At 43.9% G+C, this 12,592-nt stretch overlaps 1 protein-coding gene across 4 annotated transcripts in view; it reads left to right on the top strand.

Moving 5' to 3' along the window:
* The window catches only part of TBXAS1 (thromboxane A synthase 1), a 278,058-nt gene that overhangs the window by 192,242 nt on the left and 73,224 nt on the right, over positions 1–12,592 (top strand). For all 4 annotated transcript variants that reach the window (XM_064155470.1, XM_064155469.1, XM_064155467.1 and 1 more), the window contains one exon: positions 1,617–1,931. In XM_064155470.1, the coding sequence (XP_064011540.1) occupies positions 1,617–1,931 (315 nt within the window). The remainder of the gene's footprint in view (positions 1–1,616; positions 1,932–12,592) is intronic.

Raw genomic sequence — 12,592 nt, 5'->3', positions numbered from 1 at the left:
CCAGGAAAATCCCTGAAGCGTAGGTTATGCCAGAGGAATGTGCAATTCATGGACTTCCAGAATGTGAACAAAGCCCTTCCTGGAAATGGTAAATGAGATTTTTAGCTGTGTACAGCTGATGTATGCATGAAGCCTTGTTTGCTTTAGAGGAACATAAAAGAGGCATCCTATCATGCTGGAAGACGATGGCTATGGTACGTCAGTTGCACCTTTTGGCTTGCTGTATTAGAAATGAGAGACTAAGGAGGCATGGCCAATTTGAATATGGAAGTTGTGCCTAAATCTAGGCACAAGGAAGTGTGGTCAGGGCTGGAGCTCATTCGCAGAGCACAATGTATATAGTGTTGCTCTGTGTGCCGTTGCTTACTGAGGGAAAAGCATGTGTCCTGTGCCTTGGAGCTAATGCAGTCTGACCAGTTAGCTAGAGTCCTTCAGTGTGCAGTGATCAGCACTGGCTACTGTTTGGAGTGATGATCCTTGGGTATAGCAGGGTGCGAGATGCACTGTGGTCATGAGCACAAGGTGTGTAATGCACATGTGCGAAAGAAAAGGTTCTGTGTGGTGTTGGAAAGGAGCTGTTAAAGAGGCAGTGTGCCAATCCTTGGTGGTAGTCAAACCCCAAAATAACCTCTCTGCCCGTGGATAGGTATAAATAGTTTGTTGGCAGCAGAGAGAAGCATTTCTCCTTTTCCGTTATCTTGCTGCTCTCTTTTCCCATGTCCTATGAAAACAAAAAAAATCTGATTAAGTCCTTTGACATTTATAATTATTTAGTCCTTCCTCACTCTTATCTTATTTGCCTCTTGTTTTCTCTGGCTCTTCCTTTTTATACTCTATCTCTTAATCATAATATCTAAGAAATAATTCACCTGATTTCTTTTTAACAGATAAATGCAGCTTTACAGCATGGGGAGTTTCTTTTTTCCTTTTGAAAAAAGACTTAGTCTTTTCTTTTGTCCATCCCACTGCACAACTTGTCATGTTCTGAGTCACTTCTGAGTCCTTGAGCTATCATGTATTCTGTTGGTATTTGAGGAATTGAAAATCAATCACATAGCCTTATAGCTTAGGTTCAGCACAATTCTATTATGCCCACTCCCAAAAGTCAATTCAAACCTTTTGGGTTATATTTCAAAGCCTAATCAAGCCTGCTGTCCAGAGCGGTTTGGAGTCAACTCAGTCTTGTCCATAGGTCTGTTTATTAGAGTTTGTCTGTCAGAAACTAGTGTGAAAGAAAGCAGTTTTCATAACAGTAGAATCATCTAGTGGGCATCCTGCAAAGACGAGCCACCCAAGCAGGCCTAACGGTAGAGGAACTCTGTACTGTTGTACAGAGTTTCTGCAAATACGTTAAAAAAAGAAATGAAAAACTGCTGTGCTGGTACAAGTGTTGATAACTGCACTGTCTCACAAAAAGGGGCCCTAATTTACCCACAGCTTCTAGACCTGTCTTGTTAAGCTGGCACAGACATTATTGTAGATGCAACCCTAAACCATTCCCCGTGAGCCAAATGAGCAGTATAAATAGGAAACAACTCTTTCCCTCCGTTCCCTGTGGATAAAGGCATTGTTCTGGGACTCATTCTTTGTGCTTCTTCTCATCCTGTGTTCTGCAGAGGCGCAGGGATTTTCTTCAGTGGATGCTGGACTCCCGCCCCTCATCTGACTCCCTGGCAGCTGGGTGTTTTGACGTGACCAATGCATCGGCCGCTCCTGGACAGAACGAGGCATCTCTTGCTGGCAGGGCCCCATCTGAAAAGGTTCAGCAGATGTTAACAGAGGATGAGATAGCAGGCCAGGCTTTCTTGTTCCTGATTGCTGGTTATGAGACCACCACTAGTACACTGTCCTTTGCCACCTACTTGCTTGCCACCAACCCAGAGTGCCAGGAGAGGGTGCTTCAGGAGGTTGACGACTTCTCAGCAAAACATGTGAGTAAGAGGTGATGGTGTGGAGCTTCGTGCTGAGAGCAGGGCAGTGTGAATGTTGTCATGCCACTGTGACGCCCGCGTGACCCCTGTTTGTCTCAGTTATGTGTGACTATATTAGCATTTTATGAAGGTTTTCAGCCAAAAATTCAAAATTAACATACATTGTTCATACCTTGATTGGGTTTTTTAAACTGTTAAATAATATCAGTTTTCAGCAACCAAAGAGACGGTCTAGAAACTTTGTGTCATAGTGAAAACTTAACCTTTACAAAATATTTGACGTTATTGAAAGAAACCTGCTGTCACCAGGCTCTAAAACCAGACATTTCTATTTTTTACCTCTTTCCTAGATAAAATGTGGTCAATTTTAGTTACTGATCTTTGCCAGGACTTAATAACCAGTCTCACAAACTATAAAGTGCAAAGTTTTGCTTTAAATACATAGGGTTTTGGGGGGAGTTAAATTTATTTTCAGCAAAATATATGTGTATGCTTAAAAAAACCCTCACAGTGCCTAATACTCTCATCTACTTGGTTCAATCTACTTCTCTTTCACTGTGTGTTTTTACCAAGGGCATTTATGCTTCCTAGGTTTTGTTTAGTAGCAGATGATGCAGCAGCCATTCTTCCACTCTACACTCTCTGCACAAGTTGCTAATTATGAGAATTCAGGCTGAGTGTCTTTTTCTTTTCATTAACACTTTTGTAATGAGGCTAACAGGAATGAAATGACACCAGATACAACAGTCTTGCAACAGTTTAGCTGCTGGATTTGCATGCTGAAAGCCTTGACTCTCCTTGACTCTGGAGAGTTTCATACTTTTTTATGCACTCTGTGCTCTGCATTGTACTTAGAGAACAAGACAAAGGTTGTATAATTTTCTGTTTTACTGGTAATAGAAAAAGTTATGCAGGTGTGCCCATTCCAAAGCTACCATTTTCCCCTTTTTGATTGTGCCAGGATTTGTGTACACAAAAAAGATCTTCTTTTGTCTTGTATGATGAGGTTCTGAGCATGGTGGTTCTGAGCAACCCTTTTGCTCTAAGGGTGCAAATGGACGACAGCAGCAGAAATGAGGACTGCACAGTCTGATCCACAGAGCTTTTTCTGAGTGCATGCTTCATAGCTCTGATGTGTGTTAACTCAGTACAATGAGACCATTGATGCATTATGTTTTAACCTATATGGCTTAGGTTATATTCTTAGCTTATTAGCTCTGCAGCTCTCCAGATGGAGTGTATTTACTTTTTCATTCAAATACACCATACCTAATTGTGCCCTAGTTTGTGGTTAGTTCAACTGACTTCCTTAAAGACTGCAAAGATGTGAATTTGCAACCTGGCCTGGAGTGTGTGCAGTTTACTGGTTAATTAATAACAGTGGCAGAGCTACACATAGAAACCCCTATTATGCACCCCCAAGGAAAATACATTTCATCTCCTCACTACTTTCTGAAAACTGACAGCCTAAGAAGCCACAGTGAAATTGATGGGAGAGGGAGTCAACATGAAATGTGTGTGATGTCATTCCATAGCTGTCTGTAGATGGGGAAAGGAATTAGTAAACTTTTCCATGTAGGTGCCTAGAAAGCTGACTGTAAGCAATCATTAACTGACTGATTGCTACAGGTGTTTCACGTAATGAGACCATTTATATGGCTGCATCTACATTAACAAGTAGCCTGTTCCCATGAATGCAGATTCTTCATCTTGCACAGCTGGTAGTGTGGACACCGGGGTGCACGCTTCATGTTAGGTTAGTTTGAGTCTTGCCTTGTGTACCAGATTCCCTGGAACCCTTGCCATGCACTTGCAGGCTGTACTGTGAACCAGCATGAATGTGCTCCTGATCCACGTGAGAGAGCAAAATGGATCCTACGTTGTATATGGTCTATCTGAGCTGTCACTCACTATTAGTAGTATTTCACTAATAATCTAATTCTAATACATAAAGTTTGACTCTCTTGGGTCTCTGACAGGGAATTTTGCTGACAAATTCAGCTTTTGCACAATCTAGGAGAAATTGTGTACCTTGGGATGCTTATAGCAGAGAAGTTAAAATTTGATGTAGAGAGATGTCACTCAAATTAAATGATTTTGTTTTTTGCAGATCAGCACTGCACAGTCTGTGTGCAGTGCTCAATCCAAACTGATGGTCTTGACCCAAACCATGCTGTTCTCTACCATATATTGATTGGGAGAATCTTTCAAACCACTTCCCCCTACTTTGCAAATTCTCAGGTATAGCTTTAGATGATACATATATGGCTATATGACCAAGGAGAAGAGGGAGAGAAGGATAACTTTTCATCTACTGTCCTTGGTACCAAGAAATTCATAAATCTAATCTGTGCAGCCCAAGCCTTCAAGAGATTTTTTATCATAAAAAGTTGATGGCTGGGAGGTGAGAAGGGGCATGCACTATTCAAGAAGCTCATCTCAGAATAGGGAAAAGGGTGCAGCAGTTCAGTCCCCTTAGTGATTAACTACTTTTGGCCTAGAAAATAAGATCTATGAAAGTTACAGGACCAGAAGCTATTTTAAAATTGGGAACATAAAGATGCTATGTTCGTGTTCAGTTGTGGATGGGAAGGGCATCACAGCTACAGGCTCACTGTTTGTTGTTCAGACAGTTGCTAAGAAATTTGCTTGGGTTATTGCATGTGCTAAGCACACGAGCTTTGTTCTTATCCAGATGCTTTTCAGTTTTCAGAAAGGAAGGGGTTTTAAAAGCCAAAACGTGGAGAATGGTACACTGGAGTTGTTTTGACAGGTGGTGGAAGACTGCTTTGATTTGCAGATATGCAAGTGTCGAACACAGTACCCTCTTTAGCCAAATTTATACTCAAGTTATTGTAACAACAAAATTCCCTCCACCACATCCCCCTTCCTTCCTCCTGACTTCAGTTGCCTTATGCAACATGTTTTATTGCCCTAATCTGTGGTGTAGAGCTGTGGTCTGATTTTACAGTGGCTGCTGTGTATCATTCCAGAGACGGCTGTACTTCGGTGGTGGACAGAGTGATTTATACACTTATTTACTAAAGTTTATAAAGATGTGTGAGAGCCATCTGAGAAAAGGTGCTCTAAGTGACAGAGGCAATTCCAGGGTTTTGTCACACCAGTCAAAACATCAAAGTGCTGTGACCTTGTGACAGCCAATAAGGAGTGCAAAATCATTCCATCTGGCCATACAGCGGTATTTTGGTGGCTCAGGCTGTTGTACTTGAGAATGTGCCTGAGTTTGCTCTGATCTTCATCTGTCTTGCTTGCCCAGTGAATGCTTTAGCAGAATGGGACAGCATGAAGGGAAAGGAGAAATCCAAGGCATTACTGCATTAGAGATCCCTGTGCTAGCTTGGTGTAAGCTGCTGCTGTGTGGTGCAGAAATACAATGTTAGGTGCTGGAAGCAGTCTATCTCCAGCACTGTGCTGAGAGTTGGGAGCCCAAGGGAGAGTCAGGTCAGGCTGCCCATATTGTACTTCTGTGTTGCGTCTGACTAAGTGTGTTTCAGAGCCGTCTTGGGAGACCTTTACCTGTCTCCACCACACTGCCTGAATACACTGCAGAGATGGGACTTCCAGGCAGGCATCCTGAGAAAACAGTGCCTAGAGTGAGTCATGGCTTGTCACCTTTTGTTTTGTGTTTGTTTCAAACCTGCAAGACCTTTCTCATCTGTTTGCTGAAATACTTTTTAGATCTTCTCTTGACTGTGTGCTAGTTGGAAGCTAGCTAGAATGTTTTGGTGAGAAGAATTAGATTACAGGCTGTGAAAGGGAAACAGTGGTGATGTCTACTTCACTCATAGGCTTGCTGAGAGGTATAAGAGCAAGAATCCAAACATAGATAAGGGAGTTGCTCTCTGTCTGGGCTGTGGGCTGCATTCTTCTCTCACCTAGCCTAACCTGATTAATCCACCTGCTCCCTAACTCCCCTGGCTGACCCTCCATTCTTCCTTGGGCACAAGGCAACATCTGTGGTAAGGTTGAGAGCGGTGGGAGAAGGTGGAAGGGCAGTTGGGAGCTCCTCCTAGGGGCTCAGGTTTCTGGGAGGGGAGTTGTGTTTCCGTATTACCTTTTAACTTGTATATTTCTGTATATACTGTAAATATCTGCCTGTATATTGTGCTAAGCTGTAAATATAAGCTTCATTCAATTTCCAGAGCCAGCTCAGTCTAGTCTGGGTGATTTCTAAAGTGTGGAGGGGCAAGTAACACTCAAACCATCACAGACTGATAGCTCAGTGTGGAGCCTTGATGATGTCTCTTTCCCTGAAAGTGAAAAGAGGCCCATTTCAGAGCTCGACAAGCAGGAGAAACCTCTATCCTTGGTAATTGCAGAAGGCAGGGCACACAGGTTATTACTCTCCTCACCTCTGTCTGGACCTTGTATTGGCTAATAAAGAGAGACTGGTTGAGGATATTAAGGTCGGGAACAGCCTTGGGGACAGTGATCATGACATGGTGGAGTTTAGTATTCTAAAGGGTAGAATCAGAGCAACAAGTAGAATTGCAACCCTGGACTTCTGCAGAGCTACTTTGTGCTCTTCAGGGACATGCTTTCAGAAATTCCATGGGCTAAGGCTCTGAAGGGTAAAGGAGCCCAGGAAAGTTGGCTAATATTTAAAGACCGCTTCGTCCAAGGCCAAGCTAGGTGTGTTCCCCTGAATAAAAAATCAGGTCGATGTGCTAGGAGACCTGCATGGTTGAATAAGGAGCTCCTGAAGGAAATCTCAGGGGAGAAGGAATCTTACAATTCTTGGAAGAAGGGATTGGTCACTTGGGAGAACTATAGGGAAGTAGTCAGGGCTTGCAGGAAAGCAACAAGGAAAGCCAAAGCCCCCTTGGAACTGAAGCAGGCAAAGGAAGTAAAAGAGAACAAGCAGGGCTTCTTCAAATCCATCAGTAGAAAAAGGAAGAACAAGGAAGGTGTGGGGGCACTGCTGAACGAGGAGGCAGCCTTGGTAACTGAGGGTGCAGAGAAGGCAGTTGCTGAATGCCTTCTTTGCTGCAGTCTTTACACCTAAGGCTGAACTCCCCTATGGACTCCAGAGCCTGGATGAAGGAGAGGAAGCCTGGAGGAGGGAACACTCCCCACTGGTCAGTGCAGACTGGGTTAGGGATCAGTTAAGTTAAACATTCACAAGTCCATGGGTCCTGATGGGATGCACCCAAGGGTGCGGAGAGGACTGGCTGTTATTATTGCTCTACCACTCTCCATCATCTTTGCCAAATTGTGGCAGCCAAGAGAGGTGCCTGAGGACTGGAGGAGAGCAAATGTCACTTCAGTCTTCAAAAAGGGCAAGAAAGAGGTTCCAGGAAACTATAGACCAGACAGCCTCACCTCCATCCCTGTAAAAACGATGGAGCAGCTCCTGTTAGAGGGCATCTCAAGGCACTTGGAAGAGAAGAAGGTTATCAGGAGTAGTCAGGGTTTACCAAGGGGAAGTCATGCTTGACTAACCTGATAGCATTCTATGATGCCATAACTGAATGGGCAGATTCAGGGACCTTAGCAAGGCCTTTGACACTGCCTCCCATGACATTTTAGTGAGCAAGCTGAGGAAGTGTGGGATGGAAGAGCAGACAGTGAGGTGGGTTAGGAACTGGTTGCAAGATAGAGTTCAGAAGGTGGTGATCAATGGTGCCAGGTCCAGCTGGAGAGCTGTGACTAGTGGTGTCCCCCAGGAATCAGTGCTGGGGCTGGTCCTGTTCAACATCTTCATCAATGACACTGATGAGGACACAGAGTGTCTGCTCAGCAAGTTTGCTGATGACACCAAGCTGGGAGGCTTGGCTGATACAGCTGAAGGCTGTGTGGCCATCCAGTGAGACCTGGACAGACTGGAGAGCTGGGCACAGAGGAACCAGATGAAGTTCAACAAGGACAAGTGCAGAGTCCTGCATCTGGGGAGGAATAACAAACTGCACCAGTACAGGCTGGGAGGTGATCTGCTGGAAAGCAGTCCTGTGGAGAGGGACCTGGGGGTCCTGGTGGATAGCAAGTTAACCATGGCACAGCAATGTACCCTTGTGGCCAAGAAGGCCAATGGGATCCTGGGGTGTATTAGGGAGAGTGTGTCCAGCAGATCAAGGGAAGTTCTCCTCTGCCTCTGCTCTGCCCTGGTGAGACCTCATCTTGAATACTGTGTTCAGTTTTGGGCTCCCCAGTTGAAAAGGAACAGAGAGGGTCCAGTGGAGGGATATGAGTTTGATTAGGGGACGGGAGGGCATGGCTTATGAGGAGAGGCTGAGGAACCTGGGGCTGTTTAGTCTGGAGAACAGAAGACTTAGAGGGGATTCAATAAATGGCTCTGCTCACTTGCTCCCTGTGATAGGACAAGGAGCAAAGGGTGTAAGTTGCAGCAAAAGAGGTTCTGCCTCAACACAAGGGGGAACTTCTTTACTGTAAGGGTCACAGAGCACTGGAACAGGCTGCCCAGGGAGGTCGTGAGGTCTCCTTCTCTGGAACCTTTCGAGGCCTGTCTGGATGTGTTCCTGTGTGATCTGTGTTACATAGTATTGTCCTGCTCTGGCAGAGGGGTTGGACTTGATGATCTCCTTGGGTCCCTTCCATCCTGTGATCTTTGGGGATATAAGGAAAGGGGGTGCACAGCTCTTCATTGTCTTTGGGAAGCATAGGGACAGGGCACTGAGTGGTGGCTACTTCACCACATGCTGCATCTTCTCATTCTAGCTGTGAATCCCTGTGTCTTCTCCAGCTGCACTGGAAAGACAAGTTTGAGCATCACTAATCAATCTAACAGGGGCACTGAAATTACAAAAGTAGAGATTCTGACCTGGCCATCTTCATTAATCCCTCAGAGGTATAGTAATGTGCCCTGTGAAGGGCCATCCACTGAAAATGAGATGCACCTGTTTGCTGTGAGCTTGTTGCTAGGTGAGTGGCTTGCTTTGATACAGTGGAGGCAAAATAAATGAGATTAAAAGAAAGTTAAATATGAGCTAGTGAAGGCAGAATGTATGAAAAATAATATTACTTTCTGCAGAGACCACAAATCTTTTTCCAGGGCAGCAGAGGAGGGTTATACCTTCAAAAGATTGTGAACTGGTGTAACATATTTGGGATTAGTACAGGTACAATGTACAGCATCAGCTGAAAAGCTAGCCTGGGCTATACCAGTAAAAGAGGACAACAAAGAAGAAAGCTAAAAGGTTGCTATTTCAAGACTAGATGATTTTTATAAGGTTTATGGCTAACCATCTGTAAACTGTTTGGGGCTATACAGTTGTGGAAGAGAAATTTTTATCCACGTTAACCAAGTGAGAAGGAATACACCTATGGTCTTCACCCTCTTTATTTCAGTCAAAAATTATCCCTGTGCTGAGTTGTTAAAGAGCCCTTCATAAGACAGGTATTTGTAAGCAGCTTTTGCACTTGTTACTGATAATGTTGTTGTAAAAGTAAGTGTAGTGGCAGTAGTGTGGTGCAAGATAGGATTCTTCAAAGTTAATATTGTTTATTAATTTTGGTTTTCAGGAATCTTGCTACTGACGACAGTTTTAAATAATAAGGTCTTTGCAATGGTCATGACAAGTATTGCACAGAGGAAAAACAGAGGAGCTAGAACACTTAATGAATAACTAGCAATACTCAGCAAACATTAAACCATTAGAACTGGAAAGAAGTTCTTGCAGTCAATTATACCTCTTGCCCACTAGAGGGACTTGAGAAGCTCCTTTCTGCTTAAGGGTTCAATTACAAGAGGCTTAAAGTATTTACTCACAAAAGTTATCTGCAGATTCTTGGGGCTAACTACAGTTTCCAGACAGTACCCAAACACTTGCAGGGAGTTCTGCTGATGTCTTGATAGCTGTTGAGGCTTCTGAATCTTCCCAGACTCTAGCAAGGTGCTGGGAGAGAGACAGGTGATCTCTGACCCGATCCTGGTTCCTCTTGGACGATTTGTGTCCCTTCCAGCAGAAGACTTGCAGGTGTGCAGTCTTGGCACAAAGGTTTGCAGAGGTGCAAGCAGGATGTCTTGCAGATGTGCAGACGGGCACAATGTCACGCTGGCTAAATGAGCCTGTCCCATGACAGCACTCAATGCCTTCCCCTGGCAAACCTGAAACACAGCAAGTTTTCAGGTAGACAAACCCAAAGTATCAAGGCTTGTTATTATGTAGCAGGCAGAGCATGGCAGGATGCAGTGGCAGAGGGCAATGAGGCAGAGCACGTTGTGTTTACCTGCTCATCTCCTTTTATCGATGTAGCCCAAGACTAATGGCTCTTCGGCCAATCAGAATGGCAGTTTGCCAAACTTGGCCATATTAGCTAAAGTCAGGGTTTACTCTTACCTTTTAGGGTGTATAAACACATGTGAGTACCGTGTTTACAAGTTGGAAGGGACATGGAGGTGCCAAGCCTTTTGTCTTCCTTTCCTGCAGTTGCTTCCCCCAGTAGCAGAAGGAGGGACAAGCCAGGACATGTTTAGGCCTAATTTGGCCTTCCATGACAATAAGTCGATTTTTATGTATTTGTGTGTGTGTGTGCTTAGCAAAAGCATAGCAAGCCTGCAGCACACATTCCTTCCGAGATGGACACTTGCTTCTGAATCCCACTGCACTCTGAACTGCTCTGTGTGATTTGTCCTAAGCCACAGTGCTTCAGGGCATAAAAAACTGCTACGTCTTCCAAGCTGGGGATTCCCTTAATATGAGCTGTCTCTTTCTTACCCCTCTTTCTATTTTAGCATTTAAACATCTCTCTTTGTCTCTGTGTTCTCCCTCCTCTCAAACCTGAGTCATTCACAGTTATAAATGATAATTTGTTGTTGTTTTACTGGTCTCACAATTTTAGATAGGAAGAGTACTGGCACAAAATAGATTGCAAAGCCGCAGGTGAACAAATTGTGTGTGTGGCTATGTGTGTGCTCCTGATCTGTTGCAAAGTAAACCACTGAAAAGAGGTAATTTTCTTGAGGGGGTGAAAGCAAGTATGCCTTAAGGCAGTTCAGAAGGGTAAAACAATTGCAAGAATGAGCTGCTCTGCCTCTATGTAATAGAAAGTGCCAAACACAGAGAAATCTGGAGCGAGGAGCACTCTGAATTTTAGTCTGAAATTCAGGAATAATTTACTGCACATTCTCATTAATAGACAACCATGTCTGTAAGTAGCAATTCTTCCCATTTGTTAATGCATGTTTTATTTTTTAGCTCTTATCTACATAAATTTCTCATTACTTAAAGCACCACAAGAAAAAGTGGCATGAAAGGCTTAGTGCTAGTTGCAGAAGTCAAGGCATGTGTTACTGCACTGATACACAGGGCTGCAGGGGCTCTGTGCTAGCCAGAAGAGGTCTGGTGAAGAACAGAGTAGCAGCTTGCTCTTCCCTGCCGCTAATGCCTTGGGATACCCTCATAACTCCTGACAAAAGGGAATGTGCTAGTTTGAAGCAAGCTAGAATGTTTTGGTACAAGAACTAGATAACGGGCAGTGAAATGAAAAACAATTGTGTCTACTTCTCTCACAGTCACGCTGAGAACTTTGGGAAGAAGAAAGACTTATTCTCCATTTTGTCTCTCTCTCTTGCTTTGGCCTTAGACCTGGTCACATCTCATTAACCCTGCTCCTACTAACCTTGCTCCCTAACCTCTTGGCTGCACCTCTTTTCTTCCTGAGAACTGGGGTAAGGTTGAGAGGGCCGGGGGAGGTGTTGGGGTGGTTTGAGAGCCCCTCCTGGGGACTCAGGTTTCTGGGAGGGGAGTTGTGCTTTCATATCGTTTATCCTTTGTATATTTCTGTATATAATTGTATATAACTGTATATATTGTAAATAGCTGCTTGTAAATTCTGCTAGCTGTAAATAAATTGCTTCATCTATATTCCCAGGGTCCGTCTGAGTTAGCTGGGGCAAATTCAAAAGTGTGGGAGGGGCGGGGTAACCCCCAAACCATCACATTTTTAATTGGCTTTCCCAACGTGGGGCTAGATATTTCAGTGAGTGGAAATTAGCTCTGGGAATTAAGATGAAGCTAATCAAGCAGCTATTGTACTTGGTGGGGATTGCTGTGTGGCCTGTTTTCTGGTTTTTTGTGTACAACTGGATCAAAGATCAAATTGGTTATTTCTTGCTTCATGTAGTTTTTAAGAAGGCTAAAGTTAAGCTTTCAAACATGTTCTGGAGCTGGGGTGATTTCATTCTTGGTTATGCTGGTTTTAGTGTCACTGAGAATATTACTAGTGATATTACAAGAGTTTTTGTCAATAATGTGACGATCAGTCAAAATGCTGCTTTATCTACTGCTCTCATGAGAGTCATCCAGCCCCAAACTGAAATGCCGAGTCCATGCAAGGATTTTTACAGAAAAGAGATTGTGACGGGGTTGGTGTGCAGTAATCTGGCTCTTATGATTTTAATTTTCATATTAATTTTGGCATTATTGGTGAAAAATTCAAAACCAGCTTCTGTAAGAGCTAGGAAAATTTCTGTGTCTCAGAAGCAGTCTCTTTCACAGCAAAACAAGGGAACACAGTTATCGGCTTCCCCCTTGCCAGCCTCTCCACCCTCCTCTATAGGTTCTGGGAACACAGCCAGTGTTCCTGCCACTAACGTAAACAATGATAAGGATAACCAAAACAAGCCACAGAGTTTAGCAGGAGCCTCAGGAGCACAGGCAGGTACCCAAAATCAGAATGTT

The sequence above is a fragment of the Pogoniulus pusillus genome, chromosome 15, assembly GCF_015220805.1.
Source record: "Pogoniulus pusillus isolate bPogPus1 chromosome 15, bPogPus1.pri, whole genome shotgun sequence".
In the NCBI taxonomy this organism is placed as follows: domain Eukaryota; kingdom Metazoa; phylum Chordata; class Aves; order Piciformes; family Lybiidae; genus Pogoniulus; species Pogoniulus pusillus.
Note: the sequence above shows the minus strand (reverse complement) of the source record. Positions and strands in the feature narration are given on the sequence as shown.